Source organism: Hemitrygon akajei, unplaced genomic scaffold (assembly GCF_048418815.1).
Source record: "Hemitrygon akajei unplaced genomic scaffold, sHemAka1.3 Scf000111, whole genome shotgun sequence".
In the NCBI taxonomy this organism is placed as follows: Eukaryota; Metazoa; Chordata; class Chondrichthyes; order Myliobatiformes; family Dasyatidae; genus Hemitrygon; species Hemitrygon akajei.
In genome coordinates, this window is record NW_027331997.1 from 1,038,981 (window position 1) to 1,066,073 (window position 27,093).

General features: G+C 46.4%; 1 protein-coding gene and 1 pseudogene across 1 annotated transcript in view; one reads left to right on the forward strand and one right to left on the reverse strand.

Annotated features, from left to right (window-relative positions):
- LOC140723393 (NACHT, LRR and PYD domains-containing protein 3-like) overlaps window positions 1-2,450 on the forward strand; it is a 28,513-nt gene extending 26,063 nt beyond the window's left edge. Inside the window, exons 8-11 of the mRNA XM_073037975.1 lie at window positions 574-660; window positions 812-982; window positions 1,133-1,300; window positions 1,464-2,450. Of these exons, the coding sequence (XP_072894076.1) occupies window positions 574-660; window positions 812-982; window positions 1,133-1,300; window positions 1,464-1,551 (514 nt within the window). The 3' untranslated portion in view covers window positions 1,552-2,450. The remainder of the gene's footprint in view (window positions 1-573; window positions 661-811; window positions 983-1,132; window positions 1,301-1,463) is intronic.
- The window catches only part of LOC140723378 (uncharacterized), a 425,409-nt pseudogene that overhangs the window by 61,857 nt on the left and 336,459 nt on the right, over window positions 1-27,093 (reverse strand).

The window sequence follows — 27,093 nt, forward strand, 5'->3', positions numbered from 1 at the left end:
CAATAGGAATCTCTCTTCCGCATTCCGCTTTCTCCTCTGGAGTCTCTCCTCCCCATTTCCATTCCTGTTGTGTAGAGTCACTCTTCCCCACACCCTTCATCCTGTGGGATCTTTCTTCCCCATCTCCCTTCATCCTCTCGGGATCACTCTTCCTCTTTCCCCATCACCCTATGGGGATCCCTGTTCCTCGTTCCCCTTCCTCCTGTGGGGATCATTTTTCCCAGCACTTTTCCTGTGGTGCGGGTCTCTGCGCGCATCTCCCATGGAGATTTTCCCACCCACAATTCTTCCTCTCAGAGGGACGATCTCTCACCCTTCAACCCTGGCCCTTCCGACAATCTCACATCAGGAACACTATTCTAACTGTTGGGGAAAGAGACAGAATATGGGAAATTACAGTGTCACATTGACAGTAAATTACTGACATTCGGTAGTGAATTTTGACAGTAGTGGGTATCCCAATCAGTGATATACTGAAGCGATTCATGTTTCCAGAAATATCCGAATGACAGATGTTCCCTCATACCCACGGTTTCAATCTCTTTGTTCATTAGTTTTTCTCTTTGTGTTTAGTCTTGGGGGTAATGACCTGGGGGATTCAGGAGTGAAACTGGTGTCTGCGGCTCTGAGGAACCCGGAGTGTAAAATACAGAAACTGCGGTAAGTACCTGACTGGGAGATTGTGGTTACAGTTACTGGGTGTCAGAAATTGAACATCAAGCTGATCAGTAATTGTGTTACTGCTAAACACTGGGAATTTCTGATGTCTCCTGTCTGGGTGTCCTTCACTCTCACCCTCTCTCAACCCCAGGCTGAACGATGTTGGCCTCACAGTTTCTGGTGCCGAGGATCTCGCCTCCACTCTCAGTGCAAACTGTACACTGACAGAGCTGAACCTGAGTAATAATAAACTGAAAGATTCAGGAGTGAAACTGGTGTCTGAGGCTCTTGGAAACCCGGAGTGTAAAATACAGAAACTGTGGTAAGTACCAGACTCTGGGAGATTGTGTTTACAGTCACTGCGTGTCGGACATTTGAGATTGATCAGTAATTGTGTTACAGATAAACACTGGGGATTTGTATTGTCTCCTGTCCCTCTGTGTCCTTCACCCTCACTTTCTCTCATCTCCAGGCTGTGGAAAGTTGGTCTCACAGATTCTGGTGCTGAGGATCTTGTCTCGGCTCTCAGTACAAACCAAGCACTGACGGAGCTGGACCTGAGATTAAACTCGCTTACGGACCGATCTGTCCCTGCTCTCCGTCGCCTCATACTGACCGTCCCAAGTCTGGCCTATATTGAGTGAGTATTCTTGTTAATGCTCAGTATGATAAAATATCAGTGGATCCGCGGGTTCACCGGTGATATTTGTTTGTCAGCGTTGTTGAAATATTAACCCCAGTCCGTTGTTACAGTCACTGTTTTATCATTTGTTTATTTCCCTGTATTCTTCCCTCTGTTTCAGGCTGTGGAGAAATCACTTCAGTGAGACTGGGGAGATGGAACTGAAGTCTCTGCAGGAACTCAGACCTGGACTGACAGTGAACCTGTGAACATCTGAATGAGTGAACAACCCCACCCAAGGGATGGGGACATTTTGGTCGATTCCTCACCATCCCCTTTAACGACAATGCTTCAGATTTAATTCCCAATGGTTCTAACGGGTCACGTTTCCAACCAAGCACTCTCTGATGTTGGAGGTGTTTCCGCAGGCATGTAATTCCGCTTTGTGACCAGCGGCACTATTTCTGCTGGATGTCCCGGTCCGAGAGTTCATTTAAGTGAGGCTTTGGGGAAATACACCGATAGAAGAGGCGGGGCTCAGTCTGGGACACCAATGTCTGGGGTGGGAATATCCTGAGAGAGAACACTTTTTCTCACTATGCTGAGGACAATACATTTAGTAGTCTGTCCGACATAATGATGTTAAATGGATAAGTACCTTGGTAGCGACCCTGGAACTGCAGCGATCTCGGACACTGTCCTGAAATGTGATTTTATAATCATCGGTTTCCTGAAGCGGAGTGATGGTGAGAAACGGGACTGGTTATTCAATCTGTTACTCATTGTCACTGGTCAGTTAATTGTGTGTGACTCTGAGTGAATCAGGAACAGCTTATTTATTCCCGCAAGTTAGCAGGTTACACGTTGTTTAATTTACATTTACATTTGTCATGTTTGTTGGCGCGTGGCCTAGTGGACAAGGCATCAGACTGGTAACCTGAAGGTCACTGGTTCGAGCCTCAGCTGAGGCAGCGTGTTGGAGCCCTTGAGCAACGCAGTTAACACATTGCTCTGTGGCACCGGGGCCTAGTGCCCGTCCCTTGGACAACATCGGTGGCGTGGAGAGGGGACGGCTTGCAGCCAGGTCTCCCATCAAAAATCCCTGGAAAAGAAATCTTCCAAGGCGCAAATCCATGGTCTCTTGAGACTAACGGATGACTATTATTATGATGAAATCAATAAACTGCTGTAACTTGATTTGTGTTGGACTTGATTTGAGTTTGCTCGGGAACCCCATCACCCACAGCAATCCAGAGCTTCTCGCAGAGGCACAGCTGAGGCGGAGGAAGGTTTGCTACCCAGGATCTCGTAACCCCCACAGCACCCACGCTGATACCGCGCTTTCCTCGCCCCTGTCCCCCTCACACTTTCATTGTTCCCGCCCCCACTCTTTCCTCGCTCTCGCTACCGCTCTTTCTTCCCGTCCGCCCCGCGCTCCCAAACGCTGTCCACGTCTTGAACACAACACAGCCTAAACCCCGTCTTTTCTGCCATCCCTTTGCCTATCTGATAGTCCCTTAAATGTCTTGAATGTATTTGCCTCAATCACCACGCTCCGCAGTGCTTCCAGACACATGCATCTTTTTGCAGAAATAAAATATCCCCCGAAACCTTTTTCCACACCGTAACCTTGCCTATCTTAACATCTCTTAAAGGTTCACAATGAATCTGCCTCTATCACCACCCCACACCAGCAGTCTGTGTAAAAAAAAAACCCTGCACCTCACATGTCCTTTGGAATTACCCCCATCTCACCTTTAAAATGTGCCCTCTGTTATTTGACATTTCAACCGTGAGGAAAATATTGTCTGTCTGGTATATCAATGTCTCTCATAAATTGTATAAAATTCAGCAGATCTACTCTTAGCCTTTCCCACTCCAGAGAAAACAACCCCAGTTTGTCAAAACTCTCAGTATAGTGCATTCTCTCTAATCCAGGAGGCATCCTGGTTAGCGCCGACTGTATCCTTCGCAAAGCCTCGATGTCTTTCCTCTGATGGAGCCACCAGAGTTAATTACAGACTAACTAGAGTTTTGTAAACTCTCCATGGTAGCATCTTTCCTGAAAATCAACCAGCCCTTATCTCATTAAGCAGCCTCATGTGCAGCACCTTGTCAAATACCCTCTGAAAAACAAGTAAGCCATATCCACTGACTCTCCTTTGTTGATGCTGATTGTTATATCCTCAAAATTGCAACCGGTTTCCCATTACGGAACCTATGCAGACTTTGCCCTATTTTAACATGTATCCGGATACCTCATACTCCAACATTTTCCTAACCATGAAGTAAGAATAATTGGCCGACACTTTCCTATTTTTGCCTCCCTCCTTCCTCAAGGAGTGGCGTGACATTTGTAATTTCCAGTCTGCAGGAACCATTTCAGATTCGAGTAGTTCACAAAGGACACCAGTGATGCCTCCACGATCTCTGTAGCTACTCTTTCAGAAATCTGGTGTGTAGTAGAGACTGTGTTGACTGGCTGCATCACGGCTTGCTACGGAAACAGCAATGGAATTGAACCGAAAATCCTACAAGAAGTAATGGATTCGACACAGTGGTTCATGGGTAAAATACGCCAAACCATTGAGTACCCCTGAGAGTGTGGGGCTGACAGAAACAGGCCAGTTTATGGATATGACCCTGAGAGAGTGGACAGAAAGCCCTCCCTCTCCCTTCCCCCATCCCACTTTCACTCTGCCTCCTCTTCTAGCTGGCTATCACCTCCCTCATGACTCTGCCTTCTTCTACTACCCATAGTGCTTTCCCCTTACATTCCTTCTTCACCTCTCCTGCCTATCCCCTTCCTGCTTCCCCTCCCCCACCTCTTGATCTTTCCTCTGATTGGCTTTTCACCTGGCACCTTCCACCCTCCCCCAACTTCTTTATAGGGCCCCTGCCCCCTCGTTCTTCAGTCTTGATGAATGGTCTCGGCCCGAAACGTTGACCGCTCATTTCAATGGATGCTGCCCAACCTGCTGAGTTCATCGAGCTTGTTTGTACGTGTTGAGTGTATAAATATGTCCCTGTGAGAGGAGGACTGAGAGACACTGATCAGTTTATTTATATACTCTTGAGAGAGTGAGTCTGAGAGACACTGGTCAGTTTATTTATATACTCCTGAGAGAGTGAGTCTGAGAGACACTGGTCAGTTTATTTATATACTCCGGAGAGAGTGAGTCTGAGAGATACTGGTCGCTGTATGTATATACCGCTGTTACAGTGGGAATGAGTGAGCAGAGGCTGAGGACGAGCTTGCTCCCAGTGAGGTAAGGCTGCGTAAAGTCCTTTAATTAATCTAATTAGCTTAGAAGTAGGTAATGGAGGCAGCAGTTAGGGCAGTCGAGTGCTCCGTTTTCAGTATTTAGGGAGTCAGGGCGAGCTGAATTGTCCCTGATGACTACACATGTAAAAGGTGCATCCAGCTGCAGCTCCTGACAAACCGAGTTAGGGAACTGGGGCTGGACCTGGATGAACTTCTGATCATTTGCGAGGCAGAAGCAGAAATAGACAGGAGTTTCAGAGATATAGTCACCCCTAAAAGTCAGGAGGCAGGTAGCTGGATGACTCAGGACAGGGAAGGGGAATAGGCAGGAAGAGCAGATCACTCCAGTGGCCGTTCCCATCAACAATAAGTATACCGTTTTGGATACTGTTGGTGGAGCCGACCTACCAGGGACAAGTTGTAGTGGCCGCGTTTCTGGCACCGAGACTAGACACTCAGCTCAGAAAGGAAGGAGGGAAAAGAGAAGAGCAGTAGTGATAGGGGTTACGATAGTTAGGGGGACAGATAAGAGGTTCTGTGGGAGAGATCGATAATCTCGGATGGTCTGTTGCCTCCCTGGTGCCAGGGTCCACGATGTCTCGGATCGAGTTCTCAGTATTCTCAAGAGGGAGGGTGAGCAGCCAGATGTCGTGGTCCAAGTGGGGACCAACGATGTGGATAGGAAGGAGGGGGGGGGGATCCTCCAAACAGAGTTCAGGGAGTGAGGTGCAAAGTTCAAGGGCAGGACCTCCAGGGTTGTAATCTCAGGATTGTTCCCCGTGCCACGTGCTAGTGAGGCTAGAAATAGGAAGATAATACAGCTAAATACGTGGCTAAGGAGATGGAGCAGGAGGGAGGGCTTAAATATTCTGGCCAATTGGGCTTCCTTCCAGGGAAGGTGGGACCTGTTCCGACGGGATGGTTTGCACCTGAACTGGAAGGGGAATAACATCCTTGCGGGTAGGTTAGCTAGTGCTGCTCTGGCGGTGTTTAAACTAGATTTGCAGGGGGAGGGGAACCAGTGTGTTAGAGCAGATTGTGAGGGGGAGGGGGAAAAAGGTTCTTGCGAGAACTGCTGGTATAGACAGAAATCAAAGGTTTGTATGTGATAAAAATGTTCTCAGGTGCCAAACTGGGGAAGAGGCGTCTGGCTTTCAAATAGAGAAAGATCGGAGACAGAGTGTGAAGGAGGATAGGTAGGTGATAGAGAAGGGACCGAAGGTTTGAGATGGATATTCTAACGCAAGGAGTGTTATGTACAAAGCGGATGAGCTCACAGCGTGGATCAGTACTTGGAGATATGATGTGGTGGCCATTACAGAGATTTGGATGGCTCAGGGACAGGAATAGTTACTTCAAGTTTTTACAAGTTTTTACATGGAAGGACAGGGAGGGAGGCAAAAGAGGTGCGGGCGTGGTACTGTTGATCAGAGATAGTGTCACGGCTGCAGGAAACGTAGAAGTCATGAAGGGATTGTCTGCGGAGTCTCTGTGGGTGGAGATTAGAAACCGGAAGGTGTCAATAACTTTACTGGGTGTTTTTTATAGGCCGCTCAATAGTAACAGATAAGGATACATCCTGGAAAGGTGTAACAATAACAGAGTTGTCGTGATGGGAGATTTTAATTTCCTAAGTATCGATTGGCATCTCCCTAGAGCGAGGGGTTTCGATGGGGTGGAGTTTGTTAGGTCTGTTCAGGAAGGTTTCTTGACACAATGTGTAGATAAACCTACCGGAGGAGAAGAGAGATAAGCTTACAAGGATTTGATTTGGTTTTGGGAAATAAACTTGGTCAAGTGTCAGATCTCTCAGTGTGGAGAGAGTTTTGGAGATAGTGATCATAATTCTATCTCCTTTACCATAACATTGGAGAGAGATAGGAACAGACAATTTAGAAAAGCGTTTAATTGGTGTAAGGGGAATAATGAAGCCATCAGACAGGAAAATTGGAAGCTTAAACTGGAAACAGATGTTCTCATGGAAAAGTACAGAAGAAATGTGGCAAGTGTTCAGGGAATATTTGTGTAGAGTTCTGTACAGGTATGTTCCAATGAGACAGGCAAGTTATGGTAGGGTACAGGAACCGTGGTGTTCAAAGGCTGTAATAAATCTAGTCAAGAAGAAAAGAAGAACTTACGAAAGGTTCAGAGAGCTAGATAATGTTAGAGATCTAGAAGATTATAAGGCTGACAGGAAGCAGCTTAAGAAGGAATTTAGGAGAGCCAGAAGAGGCCATGAGAAGTCCTTGGCGGGCAGGATTAAGGAAAACCCCAAGGCATTCTACAAGTATGTGAAGAGCAGGAGGATAAGACGTGAAAGAAAAGGATCTATCAAATGTGACAGTGGGGAAGTGTGTATGGAACCGGAGAAAATAGCAGAGGTACTTAATGAATACTTTACTTCAGTATTCACTATCGAAAAGGCTCTTGGTGATAATAGTAACGACTTGCAGCAGATTGAAAAGGTTAAGCACGTAGATATTAAGAAAGTGGATGTGCTGGAGCTTTTGGAAAACATAAAGTTGGATAAGTCGCCAGGCCCGGATGGAAAGTACCCCAGGATACTGCAGGAGGCGAGTGAGGAAATTGCTGAGCCTCTGGCGATGATCTTTGTATCAGCACTGGCGACGGGAGAGGTTCCGGAGGATTGGAAGGTTGCGAATGTTGTTCCTTTATTTAAGAAAGGGAGTACAGATGGACCTGGAAATTATAGACCAGTGAGTCTTACCTCAGTGGTTGCTAAGTTGATAGAGAAGATCCTGAGAGGCAGGATTTATAAACATTTGGAGAGGTATAATATGATTAGGGATAGTTATCACAGCTTTGTCAAAAGCAGGTCGTACCTTACGAGCCTGATTCAATTTTTTGAGGATGTGTCTAAACATATTGATGAAGAAAGAGCAGTAGATGTAGTGTATATGAATTTCAGCAAAGCATTTTATAAGGTACCCCATCCAAGGCTTATTTAGAAAGTAAGGAGGCATGGGATCCAAGGGGACGTTGTTTTTTGCCCACAGAAGGCAAAGAGTGGTTGTAGACGGGTCATATTTTCCATGGAAGTCGGTCACCGGTGGAGTGCCTCAGGGATCTATGCTGGGACCCTTACTCTTCGTGATTTTTATAAATGACCTTTATAAAGGAAGTGGAGGGACGGGTTAGTAAATTTGCTGATATCACTAAGGTTGGAGTTGTTGTGGATAGTGTGGAGGGATGCCAGAGGTTACAGCAGGACATTGATAGGATGCAAAACTGGGCTGAGAAGTGGCAGGTGGAGTTCAATCCAGATAAGTGTGAGGTGGTTCATTTTGGTAGGTCAAATATGATGGCAGAATATAGTATTAATGGTAAGACTCTTGGCAGTGTGGAGTATCAGAGGGATTTTGGGGTCCGAGTCCATAGGACGCTCAAAGCTGCACAGGTTGACTCAGTGGTTAAGAAGGTGTACAGTGTATTAGCCATAAGCAATCGTGGTATTGAATTTAATAGCCGAGAAGTAACCTTGCAGCCATATAGGACCCTGTTCAGACCCCACCTGGAGTTCTGTAAACTCGAGGAAATTTGCTGATGCTGGAAATTCAAGCAACACACACAAAATGCTGGTAGAACGCAGCAGGCCAGACAATATCTACAGGAAGAAGTACAGTCGACATTTTGGGCCGAGACGCTTCGTCAGGACTATCTGAAAGAAATGCTAGTAAAATATTTGAATGTAGGAGGGGGAGGGGGAAATCCGAAATGATAGGAGAAGACAGGAGGGGGAGTGGTGAAGCTGAGAGCTGGAAAGATGATTGGCAAAAGGGATACAGAACTGGAGAAGGGAAAGGATCATGGGACGGGAGGCATAGGGAAAGAAAGGGGGAGGGAAGCACCAGAGGGAGATGGAGAACAGGCAAGGACTGACTGTGAGGGGGCCAGAGAGAGACAGAAAAAAGGGGGAAATAAGTAAGTAAATATGAGATGGGGCAAGAAGGGAAAAAGGAGCATTAAGGGAAGTTAGAAAAATCATTGTTCATGCCATCAGGTTTAAGACTACCCAGACAGAAAATAAAGTGTTATTCTTCCAACCTCAATGTGACTTCATCTTGACAGTAGAGAAGTCATGGATAGACATATCAGAATGGGAATGGGACCTGGAATTAAAATGTGTGGCCACTGGGAGATCCTGCTTTCTCTGGCGGACAGAGCGCAGGTGTTCAGCGAAACGGTCTCCCAGTCGCGTCGGGTCTCACCAATATATAAAAGGCCACACCGGGAGCACCGGACGCAGTATACCACACCAGCCGACTCACAGGTGAAGTGTCGCCTCACCTGGAAGGACTGTCTGGGGCCCTGAATGGTGGTGAGGGAGGAAGTGTAAGGTGAGGTGTAGCACTTGTTCCGCCTTTAAGGATAAGTGCCAGGAGGGTGGTCGGTGGGAAAGGATGGGGGGAGGGGGGGACGACGACGACTGGCCAAGGGAGCTCCGTAGGGAGCGATCCCTGCGGAAAGCAGAAAGAGTAGGGCAGGAGGGAAAGATGTGCTTGTTAGTGGGATCCCGTTGGAAGTGTCGGAAGTTACGGAGGATTATATGTCGGACCCGGAGGCTGGTGTGGTTGTAGGTGAGGACAAGTGGAACCCTATCCCAAGTGGGGTGACGAGAGGATGGTGTGAGAGCACATGTGCGTGAAATGGGAGAGATGCGTTTGAGAGCAGAGTTGATGGTGGAGGAAGGGAAGGCACTTTCTGTAAGAAAGGAAGAATTCTCCTTCGTCCTGGAATGAAAAGCCTCATCCTGAGAGCAGATGTGACGGAGACGGAGGAATTGCTAGAAGAGGATAGCACTTTTGCAGGTTACAGGGTGGGAAGAGGAATAGTCCAGGTAGCTGTGAGAGTCCGTATGCTTATAGTAGATATCAATAGATAAGCCGTCTCCAGAGATAGAGACAGAAAATCAAAAAGGGGAGGGAGGTCTCGGAAATGGAACAGGTAAATTTGAGGGCAGGGTGAAAGTTGGAGGCAAAGTTAATGAAGTCAACGAGCTCAGCATGCGTGCAGGAGGCAGCGCCAATGCAGTCGCCGATGTAGCGAAGGAAAAGAGGGGGACGGATACCCATATAGACTTGGAACATTGACTGTTCCACAAAGCCAACAAAAAGGCAGGCATAGCTGGGACCAATACCGGTGCCCATAGCTACACCCTTGATTTGGAGGAAGTGGGAGGAGTCAAAAGTCAAATTATTGAGAGTAAGAACTAATTCTGCTAGATGGAGGAGAGTGGTGGTAGAGGGGAATTGGTTAGGTCTGCAATCCACAAAGGAGCGGAGAGTTTTGAGACCTTCCTGGTGGGGGATGGAGGTATATAGGGACTGGACGTCCATGGTGAAAATAAGCCGGTGGGGGCGAGGGAACTTAAAATGACTGAAAAAATTCAGAGTGTGAGAAGTATCACGAGCATAGGTGGGGAAGGATTGAACAAAGGGGGATACAACAGTGTCGAGGTATGCAGAAATTAGTTCGGTGAGGCAGGAGCAAGCTGAGACAGTGGGTCTACCTGGATAGGCAGGTTTGTGGATCTTGGCTAGGAGGTAGAAACGGGAAGTGAGGGGTGTGGGAACTATAAGGTTGATGGCAGTAGATGGGAGAATACCAGAGTTGATAAGGTTGGTAATAGTGTGGGAGACAGTGGCCTGGTGCTCCTTAGTGAGGTCATAATCGAGGGGTAAATAAGAGGAGGTATCAGCGAGTTGTCGCTGTGCCTCGGCCAGGTAGAGGTCAGTACGCTAGACCGCAACAGCGCCCCACTTGTCAGCGGGTTTTATAGTAAGATTAGGATTGGTGCAGAGGGAGAGGAGAGCAGAGTGTTCGGAAGGAGTGAGGTTGAAATTGGAACAAGGTGTAGTGAAGTGGTGAAGTCGAAAAGGTTGATGTCCCGTCGGCAGTTAGCAATAAAGAGATCCAGAGCAGGCAGAAGACCAGAGCGGGGTGTCCATGAAGAGGAGGGGGGTTGAAGACGGGAGAAGGGGTCATCGGTGGGGGTGGGAGAGTCCTTGCAAAAGATGTATGCTCGGATACGGAGCCGGCGGAAGAAGAGTTCCGCGTCATGGAGTACGCTGAACTTGCTAAGGTGTGGGTGAAGGGGAACAAAGGCGAGGCCCTTACTGAGGACAGAGCGCTCTGCCTCAGAGAGTGGAATGTCGGAGGGGATGGCAAAGACCCGGCACGGATGAGAGCCGGGATCAGAGGAGGGAGGGGGATGGAGGCTGGTTGAGTCATTGGAGAAGGGAGGGTTGGGGTGAGAGGAAGATGGAGCCTCTGAGGTTGTAGCGGTTAACGGTGGGATCTGAGCTAAAGGGGATTGTAGAGTGCTGGTGGTGGAAGGGGAGACGGGAGTCACAATCGAAGCATGTGTGGAGGCACAGTTGGAGGCTGCTCCCACCCCCAACGATGACCCCCTTCTCCTGCTTAAATTTCCAGCGTCTGCCGATTTCCTCGTGTTTCTGTTATCACTACACCTTTCTAGGAACTGTTTCCCTATCTGCTCCTCCATATACCTGTTACTATTGGGCGGCCTATAAAAACACCCAGTAAAGTTATTGACCCCTTGCTGTTCCTAACCTCCACCCACAGAGACTCCGTAGACAATCACTGCATGGCGTCGACTTTTTCTGCAGCCAAAACACTCTGATCAATGGTACCACACCTCCACCTCTTTTGCCTCCCTCCCTATCCTTTCTGAAATATCTGAAACCCGGCACTTGAAGTAACCGTTCCTGTGCCTGAGCCATCCAAGTTTCTGTAATGGCCACCACATCATATCTCTAAGTGCCGATCCACGCTCTAAGCTCATCCGCTTTGTTCACAACACTCCTTGCATTAGAATAGGCACATCTCAAAGCGTCGGTCTGAGCGCGTCCCTTCTCTCTCAGCTGCGTATCCTTCCTCTCGCACTATCTACATGCTTTTTCTATTTTTGAGCCAACCTCCTCTTCCCCAGTCTCTTCAGTTCTGTTCCCACCCCAAGCAATTCTATTTTACACTCTCCCCAGTCGCCTTTGCAAACCTCCCCGCCAGGATATTGGTTCCCCGGGATTCAAGTGCCGCCCATGCTTTTTTGTACAGGTCACACCTGCCCCAAAAGAAGTCCGAATGATCCAGAAATCTGAATCCCTGCCCCCTGCTTCAATGCTTCAGCCACGCATCTATCATTCACCTCATTCTATTCCTATTCTCACTGTTGCGTGGCACAGGCAGAAATCCCAAGATTACTACCTTTGGTGTACTTCTTCTCTATTTGCATCCAAACTTCCTATAGTCTTTTTTCAGGATATCTTCCCTTTTCCTACCTATGTCATTGGTACCAATATGTACCACGACCTCTGGCTGTTCTCCCTCCCACTGCAGGATATCTTGGACGCGATCAGAAACATCCCGGACCCTGGCGCCTGGGAGGCAAACTACCATCCGCGTTTCTTTCCTTCGTCCACAGAATCACCTGTCTGACCCCTACTATAGAGTCTCCTATCACTACTGCCTGAGTATAGACGACGTTTCGGGTCGAGACCCGTCTTCTGGACTGGAAGTAAGTCATTAAATGTTAGCGTTACAAATGGGGGAGGAGAGGAAGAGGTAAATGGAATCAATCAGGTGAAATCAGGAGAGGGGAGTGGTGAAGCAAAGAGCTGGAGGGCGGTTGGTTAAAGGACTGGAGAAGGAAGAATCTGATAGGATTCTGACAGAAGGCCCTGGAAGAAAGGGAAGGAGAAGAGGCACCGGAGGGAGCTGATGTGCAGGTTTGCAGATAAAGTGACAGAGCCTTCTCGAACTTCCGATAATTACACCCCTCCACCATTTTCCTTTACCAGCCCGACTCCCATTTCCTTCTTTCACCTTACCATCGTCTTCCTCTGATGTTCGCCCCCCCCCCTTCCCATTCTTCAGTGAAACTGAGAAAAGAGGCATTTTCACGTCCAAAACTCTTTCTTATTGTCAATCTTGTGACATACGTTCAAACGATTTCGCAATATCTGGCACGGCCGAAGATGTATAGTTTGACAGAGAAGCAGGGAACCCGGCGGATAGAGGACAGTCAGACAGAAAGTCTAATTGGCAGGTAGATAGACAGATGGATGGCTAGATAGATAGATGGATCGACACCGAGACAGATAGGGAGATCGTTAAGGTGTCCAAAAAGAACTATAATCTAAATCTCAGTAAACAGGAACCAGGCAAGCACAGTGGAAATAAACAAAAAAAATATTTGTTTTTTTGCCACGCGGTGCCATTTTCCAGCGCTGAGATTGCCGGGCGGTGAAAGATAAGTTAGAACATGGGGCTTTATTCTATCTCTCCTTCGCGGGACACATCGGCCGCTCTTTAGATTTTTATCGTACCGGGGCGAGAAAGGGACATGGGCATCAGCATAGAAACAATGAGGGACAGTTCGGCCAGTGTAGGAAACGAATTAAATCACCGTTCATTCCCTATTGCTGTAAGGTATCCAACTGGAAAAAACAGATGTTGCTCCTGTCTTCTGTGTTCTGCCTCCCGATGGCAGCGGGGAAAGCCCGAGACAGAGAAAACAGGTCTGAATATCAGTGCCGTAAGCATAACAGTGTGACGAAACAGGGAGCTCAAATCAACCACGTGACCGTGAGGATGTATCCCGTAGTCCGATCAACTCAATACAGTTGCTGCTGTTGTTTTTTTCTCTCTCTCCCTATCTAATGTAGTGGACACATCGTTGTCAACAGTGAAGGTGCAGTAGTCCTGGTCAACAATTGTGCAACTGAATCGCTGGCTCAATCCCTTACATCAAACTGAAACGAGGAAAGTCAACACCTTACACTAACTTACACTAAAACTTAACTTCCACTCAACCTTTGCCTTTGCCCTTCGCTCTTGATGCATCTGATATGGAGAAAAGGTTCCCACTACCGAAAACCTGTAAGTCTGTAATACCGTTTGAACTTCTGAATGAAATAACTCCCACTCCTCCGCTTGAAGGAGAGGATGGCAGATTGTCCGCTGATAACCTGAAATGCCTCACGGTCGGCAACTGACTGGTGAAACCCCTGGGCATAGGCTCCACTGAAATTACATACATTTCTTATGGGGAGCAGGAACAGCATGATACTCTAATCAGGCCAATGCAATATACAATTGCATCATGACCTTTCCCATCAGTGAAGGGAGGTATTCGGAACGTATTGAACACCACGTTATCAATCTGCTTGTATACCTTCACTGGTGTTTGAACTTCCATCACCTTGTTTTCCTCTACATCAACTCTCTCGAGAACCCCGACACTCATTGCGAATATATCAGCCCTACTCACCCATATATGGTAATCAGCCCGCACCTTAATATTGATCCCTGTCTGCCCTTCAATATCCATTTGACAAATTGATCAGTTTCATCCCAGAACTTACAACCTGCTTCTGCGACGTCAGTCTAGACACAGTGAAATGCTCTTCTCTGTGTGCCATTCAGTTCAGACAATTGAATACATAAGTATATCAAAGTGCTGCGTCAGGAAAAAAAAACAAAGTTATGTTGTACTTAAAGGGCAAGTGCAGTTCAGATTGCAAAATGAATAAATCCGACTATCTACCTCAACGTTACAAAGAAATTCCCCAATATTCATCGCTGCTGGTTTCCCCCACAGAAGTCGATCCAAACGGAAGTAGCCAATCAGATCAATAATCAACCAATCAATAAGCTCCAATTTTGTTCATGCTGCGGTCTAGCCCCCAATTTTGTTACGATTTCGTAACGTACCATCAGCAAGATATTATGCACTGAGTCGGGTTTTAATGTTAAAACCATTATCTTAATTAGTATCTACTTATAATATAGCATTTTAAACAAGATAAACAGAAGTTAACAGTGATATGTATGTGTGTGTGTGTGTGTGTGTGTGTGTGTGTGTGTGTGTGTGTGTGTGTGTGTGTGTGTGTGTGTGTGTTCCAATCTATCAAGCTTAGGAACAGTTATTAAGGTATTAAGACTGCAAGTTAATAAGATTCAGTAATCCACGGAATAAATGATGGTAGAAAAATTTATAATCCACATAGAAGTATGTAGAGAGAGGCCGATACGAAGAATTACAGGTTCCACGCGGGTAAAACGAAATAACAGTCGCCAAAGATCCTGCGTCGTTCCGAAATCCACTTAGAAATATCACCAGGTGACGGTGACAGGAATATCGTCTTCAAGTGGTTACCACAGAACACCCTGATTCCAGGTAAGGGGCAACAAAAGTGATACCACAGGATACTCCAGCAAATCCACACATATGGGTGATACGAAGTGACAGTCACACATCCGTTGTGCACTGCGTGCCGATGATCAACACAATCTTTTGGGCATGGAAGAGTATGGTCTTACGATTACAGCAACAAACTGGTTTAAACAGCTTTTTCGTCTCTCTCTCTCTCTCTCTCTCTCTCTCTCTCTCTCTCTCTCTCTCTCTCTCTCTCTCTCTCTCTCTCTCTCTCTCTCTCTCTCTCTCTCTCTCTCTCTCTCTCTCTCTCTCTCCTCCACTTCCTCCTCCTCCTCCTCCTCCCCCCCCTCCTATCACCGTATGGTTTTAATCCTGTAGCAGGCTGTGACTGACGTGATAGACCCGCCTCACTCAGGCGCTTAAAGTAACACTCACAGTACAAGCCTGCGTTTCTCCTAACACCAGTGACAGCGCTCCATGTAGATGTGCTCAACGGTTTGAATGGCATTACCCTGAGGGAATTAGCCGTATCTCCTAACCTTTTGTGTGATCTTACATTCAAGGTTATTTCGATTTTCATATCCTAATGCTACCAATAAATCCGCTCTTCAGAAAACCTCTGAAGAAGTTTGTCGAAGTTTTAGATGCCGATTCTAAGGAAGTAGAAGCGTTGTCATGATTTCTTCGTAATTGCACTTACGTGCTGGACCTGGGACAAATCTTCTGAAATGGTAACAGCATGTGATGACCCTCTCCACCTGTGATCCGCCGATGAGGACTGGTTCAGTGATCCACGGGTTCATCTTCCTGAAGTCAATAATCAGCTCCATGGTCTCGCTGACATTGAGTGAGTTGTTGGCACTACTCCGACAGATTTTCAGTCTCCCTTCTCTATGGTGATTTGTGACCAGCTTTGGTTCATCCAATGACAGTGATGTCTTCAGCAAAATTAAATGTGGCATTGGAGCTGTGCACAGCCTGAAAGTCAGAAGCACAAAAAAAAATTAAGCAGAAGAACTAAGCATACAACCGTACGGTATACCCGTACTGATGGCTAATCTGGCGATTTGTTTGCGAATCTGAACTGACTGGGGTCTGCAACTGAAGAAATCGAGGATCCAATTGCAGAAGGAGGTACTGACACCAGGTTCTTGCAATTTATTGATTATATTTGTTGAATGACATATTGAATGCTGAGCTTCACTGGAAGAAAAGCATCCTGATCTATGCGTCTTCGCTGTCCAGATGTTCCATGGTTTGAACCTTGTTTGACAAGGTTCCGTACGGTATAATATTGAAGTAGTAAAAAGGATTCAACAGTGGCTAGATTGGAGATGCCAGAGAGTAGTGGTGGATAACTGTTCGTCAGGTTGGAGGCCGGTGACTAGTGGTGTGCCTTAGGAATCTGTATTGGGTCCAATGTTATTTGTCATATACATTAATGATCTGGCTGATGGGGTGACATATTGGATTAGTAAGTATACAGATGATACTATGGTAGGTGGCATTGTGGATAATGAAGCAGGTTTTCAAAGTTTGCAGAGTGATTTAGGCTAGTTAGAAGAGTGGGCTGAACGATGGAAGATGGAGTTTAATGCTGATAAGTGTGAGGTGCTACACTTTGGTAGGAATAATCAAAATAGGACATACGTGGTCAATGGTCGGGCATTGAAGAATGCAGTAGAACAGAGTAATCTAGGAATAATGGTGCATAGTTCCCTGAAGGTGAAATCTCATGTGGATAGGTTGGTGAAGAAAGCTTTTGGTATGCTGGCCTTTAAAAATCAGAGCATTGAGTATAGGAGTTGGGATATAATGTTAAAATTTTACAAGGCATTGGTAAGGCCAAATTTGGAGTATTGTGTACAGTTCTGGTCAGCGAATTATAGGAAAGATGTCAACAAAATAGAGAGAGTACAGAGAAGATTTACTAGAATTTTAACTGGGTTTCAGCACCTAAGTTAGAGGGAAAGGTTGAACAAGTTAGGTTTTTATTCTTTTGAGCGTAGAATGTTGAGGGGAGACTTGATAAAGGTATTTAAAATTATGAGCTGGATAGATCGCGTTGACGTGGATAGGCTTTTTCCTTTGAGAGTAAGGGAGATTCAAACAAAAGGACATGATTTGAGAGTTAGGGGGCAAAAGTTTAAGGGTAACGCGAGGGAGAATTTCTTTACTCAGAGAGTGGTAGCTGTATGGAATGAGCTTCCAGTAGAAGTGGTAGAGGCAGGTTTGATATTGTCAGTTAAAGTTAAATTGGATAGGTATATGGACCGGAAAGGAATGGAGGGTTATGGGCTGAGGGCGGGCCAGTGAAACTAGGTGAGATTAAGCGTTCGGCACGGACCAGAAGGGCCGAGATTGGCTGTTTCCGTGCTGTAATTGTTATATGGTTATATGGCTGAGTGAGGATCCAATGAAATTGAGTCTGCTGTGGACCTGCTGTGACGGTAGGTAAACTGGAGCGGATCTGAGTCGTGTCTCAGACAGGAGTTGATATGCTTCATCAACAAACTTTCAATGCATTTTGTCACAGTGGATGTAAATGCTATTGGACGATTGTCATTGAGGCAGGTGACCACGTTCTCCTCAGGCACAGCTATAATTAAAGCCTGTTTGAAGCAGGCAGGCAACTCAGAGCGCGTAAGCGAGAGGTTAAAAATATCGGTGAACATTCCAGACAGTTATCAGCACGGGTTATTTTTCTCTCGTCCAGGTGCTCAGTCTGGGCCGGATGCTTTTGATCTGTTCACCTTCCTGAGCGATGCTGTCATGTCAGCCATGAGGCAGACATCATACGGTCTTCTAGGGCTTTGGGAGTTCTTAACGTTTCCTCCATGACGGTCAAAGCGAGCTTAGAGGGCATTGGAATCATGTGGAAGCAATGTCTTGCTTTCATCTGTGTCTCTTGGCCTCACCTTGTAGGAAGTGATCGCATTCAAGGCCTGCCACTGCTGCCGAGCATTTGTCAGCGATTCAGGGTTGACCCTCAGCAGATTGCGGATCTGATAGCTCAGCCAGGGAGTCTTATTGGGGAAGACTCGGTGGATGACTTGGTGGGGACACACTCATCTATGACTGTTTTTATAAAGTCCGTGACAACCACGGTGATGATCATTCAGATCCTCTGATAACTCCCTAAGCACGGCTAAGTTCATCGACTCAAAGCAATCGTACAGCCGCTCCCCTCCCTCCAGCGACCACCTTTTTTTGTCTAATCTCTGGATCCTTGTGTGTTGCTGCCTGAACGCAGGGAGGAGATGTACAGCCGAATAAGATTTCCCGAAATTCATTCTCGGAACAGTAGCCTTCCTAACCGTACTGTCGCAGTGTTCGTGTGTTTTGTGACCCTTGGAGCTGCAGGTAACATTCTGAAGATATATGGACAGAGATTTTTTCAATCAAGCTTGAATACAGGGAGGAGATATACAGGCAAACGATCTGATTTCCCCTGAAACACGGTCTTGGGACATAAGTCTTTCCTACTCCTACTAGCGCAGTGTTCGGTTGTTTTTGTGACTATTGGAGCTGCAGGTAACATTCTGAAGATAGCTCCAAACAAGCCTGAGTGAAGTCACTGAAGATTTGAACAGAATCAAGCTAGACTGCTTCTTCTTTGCTAATGATATCATTCAACATCTCGAGTGCTGGTTTAACGTAGACATTTGGCGGCATGTTAACTGCAGACAGGATCACGAAGATGAACTCTCTTGGTAAGTCGAATGGTCGGCATTTAATCATCAGATGTTCCATCTCGGAGAAACAGGAGAGTGACAAGACTGTTGTGTCAAAGCCCCTCAAAAACTTTATTAAGAAACACAGATCTTTACCTTTTGACTTATCAGAATCAGCGGTCCGGTCCATTCTGCGTATGGACAAACCTTCGGGTCTTATCGATGCTTTAGGAGTAGGCCATATCTCCGCAAAACACGGAACGTAGAAATTTCTGATTCCCTCTGATACGGTAATCTCGCCCTCAATTTTTGTTCTCCAGGCAATGTACATTGGCTAATAAAATGTAGGGTTAGAAGGGGATTCTTTCCTCTACGGTTTAGCCTGGCTGGGAGCCTTCCCTTCCTCTTTCTCTTACGGCCATGGTGACGTACACTCTACCGCTTAAAGGTGCTCTACCTGTATACTTGAGAGTTAAGCCAGCTGATTCCTTCAGAGGATCGTGAAATTGTTGTTTCATTAACACGGTTCAAAGGTACCGTACACCTTAAAGTGAATATTCAAGCCGTATATTGTCGTGAGATTGGTTCAGAAAAGAGATAATTTAGAAGTTTTGTAAGCTGCCGGAACACGCCGCCGTAATCCACGAGCGCCATCTCACACAAATGATGTTTTTCGAATTGATCACTAGGTGTTGGGTGAGAAGTTAAAGAAACGAAGCGGCGTGACGGACCTTTTCTTTCTCGTTATTGGAGAAGATGAGTATGTTTCCCATGTATGTAAACTTACCTGTGAAACATGTCTCGGATGATCTCATCAGTGAAGCTTTGCGAAACAGCTGGAATGTTGGAGAACCCTAGTGATCAGCGGATATTATGAACTAGGTCTTCCATTCATCCATATCCCTCCCCGCCACCCACACCCCAGACCCGGCGGCTGCTGATCAAGTTGCACACTGTCCATAGTATCATTTATGTGAACACGAGAACCCGTGGTGTGTTTCGAATTTGTTCATATAAAGGGTTGAGTAGAAGTTCCTACTGGTGATTTTGTTGAAGCCACGTTAGTCACTGCAGGGACACAGATCCTGCACAGGCTGGAGATCTGGATGACCAATGGAGCCGTGCTTTGGCGCTTCGGAGATGTCGTCATTGATGGTTATTGGTTTAGGTCTCAGAAGGAGAGGGTGGGAACATTCTGCTACAGCAAGGAGTTGTGCCCAGAAGGCGGTCGATTGCGCAGTCATGTATGCGGGTTGACAGGATGCTTACTTTCTTTTACTGAAGGCGGCAGCACATACAAAATGCTGCGGGAGCTCCGCAGATCCGGCAGCATCCATGGAAATGAACAAACATTTGGCGTTTCAGGCCGCGACGGTTCAGCAGGCTTGGGAGAGGTGGGAAGATGGCAGAATAAGAGGACTGGGGGAGGGAGGGGATGACAAGCTAGAAGGCGATAGTTGGTCAGGTGGACAGGGTTGGAGGACGAAATAAGTGGCTGGGAAACAATAAGTGGAAAAGCCAAAGGAGAAGATAGAATTTGTTAGGAGAAGGGTTTGGATACTAGGATAAAGGGTAGGAGCAGGGCCACGGGGTGGGGGGGAGGGGAGGTTAAGAGATCTGTGAGGAGAAGAGGTAAAAGACCAGAAGACCAGAAGAGGGAAGGATAAAGGGAAAATTGGAAGTCAAGGAATTCGATGTCGATGTCATCCAAACTGCGAGAGGCCTCATTATGGCAGAACAGGAGGCGATGGACCGACATGTCGAAGCGGGAATGGAGATAGGATTTGAAATGGTTGGCCACCAGGAATTCTACCTTCACTGATGGAGCTGAGATTCTCAAGATGATAACTAATTTAATTAAAGGTCTGTATGCGTTCGGGATCTACATAAGCCTAGATGCCACATTAGTTTGAGGTTCATTATTATCACAAGCACGTACAAACAGCATATTCTTTTTACTATTTCTATTACAGGATCCATAACCGAGACAATTCCCAAAGTCAGCAGAGCAGCCCAATGACAGTTTAGCATTGTTCTATGGTGATAAAGTCTGTGGAGTCTGGGAATGGACAAGATCAACAATATCGATCATGAAACCGAGAGATAAGGCTGAGAGTGTTTCACAACAACAGTCACTGACTTCTCCAATCGTCATTTCTTCATCTGTGGGATTTGGTAATTTCCTGTCAAGCTATCCACACCTCATCACAAATGGGATTCTACTTCATTTGCATCATGTTTATTTTTACCCCAGCTGCTGGAAGACGCGTCAGCCTTGTGTAGTATTGAATATTCAGTGTACTGGAGCGAGTATAAATGAATGATCGTGGATATTCATCAGCTCAGAGTTTCTTCAGCGAGATCGCGCGCAGCTGGAAAACAGCCGAATCTCACGCAGCATGCTCGAAATATTTTATCGTGTTAGGAAGATATACTTCATGATCATTGCCGTTATTGGTGTTCCTGGTAAGGACAGAGGCGAACTAACATTTGCGGTTCTGTGTGCGCGGTCTTTAGACTCGTTCATTTACCGACAGCGTTGTGGTGCCGGTGTATCAGAGTGCGGTGCAGACATTGTGACAAAACGCTGAGTTCGTGCAGAGGTAGATTATCGGAGTTTACTTGGACAGCGGTTTTGATTTATCAATCGAAACCCGCTCTCACAGTAAACTCCGATAATCCAGCGCGCTCATAACCTGCTCGGTGTTATTGCGTATCAATGGCGCAACATGGTTTAAATTCAGATTTAACAGTACGGCGCCATGTTTTAAGAAATTGAAGGTAACGCGGGAAATAAATCGGCGTTGTAGACATCATTTGTCTGTTCGACCCCGAACCTTCGGGAGTTTCGGAAATAAGCGTCTAAGCGCGTTTTACTGTGCCAGGTTTTGTTTCCGTGTCCTGTTCCGTGAAGTGAAGAGGGAGTTAAGATCCAAACCAGCGGTGTCCATTAGAGGTGAGACGGGGTAAGGCTCATGCGATACTCCGCTCCGGAACAATAGCATCGAATCATTTAGAGTCCTGCTGCAGCAATTTGGATCAGCTCCTGAAGAAGCAGATGTTTTGAAATACCGGTATTATCTGCGGTGTTTTAAACACTAACGTGTAAAGTAGTTGAAAAGGTCAGCGAGCCAGGCAGAATATCGAAATGCGAAAATGGAGCTTTCTGATGGAGATCCTTGATGCAGGGTGAAGGAAACGCGGCTTGCATTGCAGCAGTTAAAATAAGCGAACTAAGTGGGGACTCGTTGGGCGGCTGCACAACGGGGAGTCTAGAAGGAGACGAAGGTATGCGGATGGTGGAAATGAAGTTGCTTTGAGAAGATTGCCGAGGCATTCAGGGAATACACATCAGTTGAAACCTGATGGTTTAAAATTTAGAATGATTTCCCCCAAAGCGCCCACGGGGACCAGTTGACAATGGCTCCTTCAGAAACTCTGCGCCCCTGTCAGTACTGTTTACCCAACGATTTCACCCAATATGCACTCATGAGAGTCGTTTGCGTTTCCCTCTTTACACCTTTTAAACTCCGGAAATGAGTTGTCTGTAAAGTTTCATTGTTCTCAGTTTCCTACTTATCTCTGTCTTGTAACTCAGGGAACGGAAAGACAGTAATTTATTCATTCTTTTTTTCTCTTCCCCCAGTGAATTTAGCGGCGATTGTGATCCTGTCCCGGGGAAAGTGCGGCCTCTCTTCCTGCACCACTCGCTACCTGGTGGCCATGGCAGCGGCGGATCTACTAATCATCATCTTTCGTGTTACATTGTGGCGCGTCAGTTATTATTACTTGCCCGGGACTTTCCTGGACATCACCCCCGTATGCAGCGCTATCTGTGCCTTGGGTGTGGCGTTCACAAACTGTTCTGTCTGATTCACCGTCACTTTTACCTTTGATCGGTTTGTCGCCATCTGTTGCCAGAAGTGGAAAGCAAAGTATTGCACCGGGAAATCTGCGGCTGTGGTTCTGACAACAACTGGCGTTCTGCTCTGTTTTATAAATGTGCCCTACTTCTTTATATATCATCCTGTGAAAGTGATTGACAATATACCCTGGGACTTTATTCCAAAGGCCGGCTACTATACGGATCCCGGGTGGGTAGGATTTAGCTGGTTTACCATAGTTCTAACGCCATTACTCCTGTTCGTTTTAATACTCCTCCTCAACGCTCTGACAATCAGACACATTTTAGTGACCAGCCGCGTCCTTAAGGGGCTGAAGGGTCAGAGCAAAGCGGAGAACAGCAGTGACCCGGAGATGGAGAGCAGGAGGAGGTCAGTGATCTTACTTCTCACCATCTCCGGAAGCTTCATCATCCTCTGGTCGGTGACAGTTGCCAAATTTCTTTATTACATTTTTGCCGGATTGAATCAAAATAATTACAGCGATTCGGAAAACATATTTGAAGACACTGGAGAGATGTTGTTGATATTAAGTTGTTGCACAAACACGTTTATTTATAGAGTAACTCAATCCAAGTTCAGAGAGCAGTTCATCAGCGCAGCGAAATATCCGCTCATGGCAACTTTTAAATTCATCAATAAACAAAATATTTAAATTCTTTTCAGAGGCGGTGGTGGTGTTTTCCATCTTGACACGACAGAATCGGCGGCCATCGGAGAACGTGTCAGCGGGAGAATCCCGAATGCGACACAACACAGCAACATACCCCGTGGCACCCGAAGCCTGTGACCTCCGCCTCCTAACAATTCTTAAATGCATCCTAACTTTAATCTTTATTTTTCCACATCTTCCAGCTCTCATCACCTTTGCACCGCTTTGGGTAATAAGTCCCTCAACTCAGTGTAAATACTCATTGTCAAGTGACCTACAAAGCCGTTGCATCTCGGTGACGGAAACAACACAATTCAACTGGCGGAAATGCTGCCGTCACTATGGAGACCTGGCGGAATTCACTGAGCGGTCAGATCGGACCTGTTCTCGCAATGCTCAGACTGAGCAGGCAGCGCCGGCACAGAGAGTTCACTGATTGCGTCCTACAACGGCACACCCTTCAATAACTTCTCAGCAGACAACATCGATATCCTGACTTCAACTGCCGAGGTTACTTGTGTTCAGTAAGAGGGAATGAACTTCGTGATGTGGCTACCAGTGCGGGGAATATCTCCCCAATGTCGACTAATCATCTGAAAAGTCGAATTACAAAGGTGATTGCATGACTTTATGAGGAGGGAGCCTTCCTTTCTCAATTCCCTGCGTGTTTCTAATCTGTATCGAAGCGGTTTAATGAACACAACGCGGCAGAGTCCGCCAATAGGCACTTTAGTGAGTCTTTAGGCGAAAACCCGAAGGTTAATTCAGACGGCATGGGGTAACCACAGGACTTAGGAGCAGAACTGGGCCATTCGATCCATCGAGCTCTTCCGTCTATCCTTTTTAAGTGATCTGTTCCTCAACCCCAATCTGCTTCCTCCCATAAACACTTAGGGCCCTCGCCAATCAAAAAATTAAACCAATTTTCATCGCTGCACCCAATAACTTTGGGTCCACATTTTCTGTGGCAGTTAATCGGAGTTCTCTTGAAGTGAGTGCCCGCACTGGATTTGTCTTCGTTACAACTAATTATCCTGTAAGGTAGCCTTCAGGGAAACTGGAACAACGGCTCATACGTTTCTATGCATCTTCTATTTCTGAATTTCCCCCCGTTAAAAACCTATCTACACATAAATCCTTGGTCCCAAAGTGCATGCCCCACAGCTCCATACACTGTATTCCACCTGTCACTGCTTTGCTCACTCTGTCAAACTGAAACACTGCCGGCGACAATACTTGTCTCTGCAGGTAAATCCTAACCATCTGAATCCTATCTATTAGCTGACTCTGCGTTATTGAAAAGCTCCTCTGCCCGTCGGACCCAGGTTTATCTCTGTTTCCTGATATAACGAAATATTATCGATCTCCCAGTATTTTGATAGATTACATTTTGGAAAATTGGGCACAAAGATCACTACCAAGGGCACAACAATCTCTGCTCTTATTTATTGCATTATCCAGTGTTAAAGATGGCCACGATCTGAAGACATTCATGACTAACTCCAACACTTCATCCATTCTAGAGCTGATATGCCTCAGATAGCGCAGTCCCCTCCAAACTATGTCGGTCTCACGAGTCAATGTTGATGAGATGTATTCATTTAATACTTGTGTGTGTTTTTTTGTGGTTCTACATTAGATAACTCTTCACACTAACGGTGTCTATTCCACACTCACACCCGACACCCAAGTATGAAGTTGCCCATTAATCTCAAATATACAGTGTGCAAATCTACAGTTAAGTGCAGTGTAGCATGGGCATCCATTACCTTTAATACACCGTACTGTTCAAAAGATGCAGGCACTTATATGGAGCCAGGGTGCCGGAGAGTTTTTCACAGTGCGGTACTTGTCAACACGGAGAGGAGAGCGGGATAGTAAATCTTCAATTCTAGTCTTTCCCTCTGCCTTTCCAGTTCTGATGGGTCTCGGCTAGAAATTCCAACCAATAGATGTCGTCTGACCTGCCGAGCCACCCCCACACATCATGTGCATCGCTCTAGATTTCCATCAGCTGCGGTACATCTTGTGTCTTTGTAAATCCGTCGGGATCTAAGGATGTTGGGTACGGGGAGGGTGGAGCTCCGCTGGCGGGGTGTAGGGCAGGTAGCAGGGAAGTAGTGCCGGGTGTGAGGGAGGAGTTGGTGCGGGTGCTGCCTCACCCAGCCATGGGATACCAGGCAAGGACATTTAATTACAAACTATTTATCGATCATTACGGAATGCCTGTCTGGCGCTTTACGTTCCGCCCCCTCTCGACCATGGATCCACTGTCCCTGCCCCCTTTCCACTCTCAGTCGACAATAGAGACACATATCAGACTCAGATTTATCATCAGTCACATATGTCATGAAATTGGTTTTGATGTTTGAACTTCCATTTCCTTGTCCGTCTTCTCATAAGTATTCTTGAGAACCCAGTCACTCTTAGTGAATGTCCCAACCCTACTCACCCGTGGAAGGTAATCACCACGTACCTCAATATTGACCCCTATCAGCCCTTTGCTGTCCATCTGAAAATCTGATCAATGTCATCCGATAACCAATGATCCATTGGCGTTTTATGCAAGAAATATCTAGTCACGTGGCATGCTCCTCTTGTGTGCTGTTCATTTCAGAACATTCAACAGATAAGTACATCAAGGAAACACATCAGGACAACAAAAACAGAATTTACAATTGTCATTGTTGGATCAAATCTCATGAATGAGTAAAGTTTATTCATTTGCATCGACTGGAAAATCCTGTGTGCGGTGACTGAATGACTTTACTTCATGCTGGTGTGAACTTCGAGCGTTGTTGGTTTACCACGTGACGGACTGCATCAATTCGATGCACACACAAAATGCTGGAGGATCTCAGCATGTCGGGCAACATTTATCAAAATGAATAAACAGTTGACCTTTCAGGCCCCGACCCAGCTTCAGCCAGCAAAACGAAGGGGAAAACTCCAGGACAAAAAGTTTCGGGGAGGGGGAAGAGGACAAGCTGGAATGCTCGATGTCCCAGTACGTCGGACAGAATCTATGGAAATGAATAAGCAGTTGAAGTTTACACATAAGAACATGTGAGCAGAAATAGGCCATTCATCCCATCGAGTTTGCTCCGCCATTCCATCATGGCTGATCCCGGATCCCGCTCAAACCCATACACCTGCCTTCTCCCCAAATCCTTTGATTTCATGACCAATCAGGAAAGGACCATCTTCCACCTTAAGCATACGCACGGAGTTGGCCTCCGCCGCAGTCCATGAAAAAACATTCAACAGCTTCACTTCTCTCTGCCTCAAACAAATCCTCCTTACCTCTGTTCTGAAAGGTCACTCCCCAATTCTGAGGCTGTGCCCTCTAGTTCTGGATTTCTCCACCAGAGAAAACATCCTCTCCATATCCACCCTATCTCGTCCTTTGAACCTAACTGTGTTCAGGCCATAGAGATGGGGCGTTAATTGGACTGAATAACGGTATTTCTCCACCAACCTGAGAATGGCCTTAGACTGGCAGAAGAGGAGTCTATGGAACGAAATGCCAGGGCGGAAATGGGGATAAAAATTGAAATCTTTAGCCATGAATGTTTTGGAAGTGAATAAACAGTTGATTGTTCGGCCCGCGACTCTTCAGCAGGGCTGGAAAGTAAGGTGGTAGATGCCAGAATAAGATCGTTGGGGAAGGAGGAGGAAGAAATTTTTTGAGGATGTAGCCAGGAAGTTAGACGGGGGAGATCCAGTGGATGTAATGTACCTCGATTTTCAGAAGGCATTTGATAAGGTCCCACATAGGAGATTGATGGGTAAAATCAAAGCTCAGGGCATCGGGGGAAGACATTGACATGGATGGAAAACTGGTTGGCAGATAGAAAGCAAAGGGTAGCGGTGAATGGGTGTTTCTCGGAATGGCAGGTGGTGACTGGTGGGGTGCCACAGGGCTCGGTATTGGGACCACAGCTGTTTACGATTTACGTCAACGATTTAGATGAAGGCATTGAGAATAACATCAGCAAAATAGCTGATGTACTCAGCTGGGTGGCAGTGTGACATGTGATGAGGATGTTAGGAGAATTCAGGTTGACTTGGATAGGCTGGGTGAATGGGCGGATACTTGGCAGATGATGTTTAATGT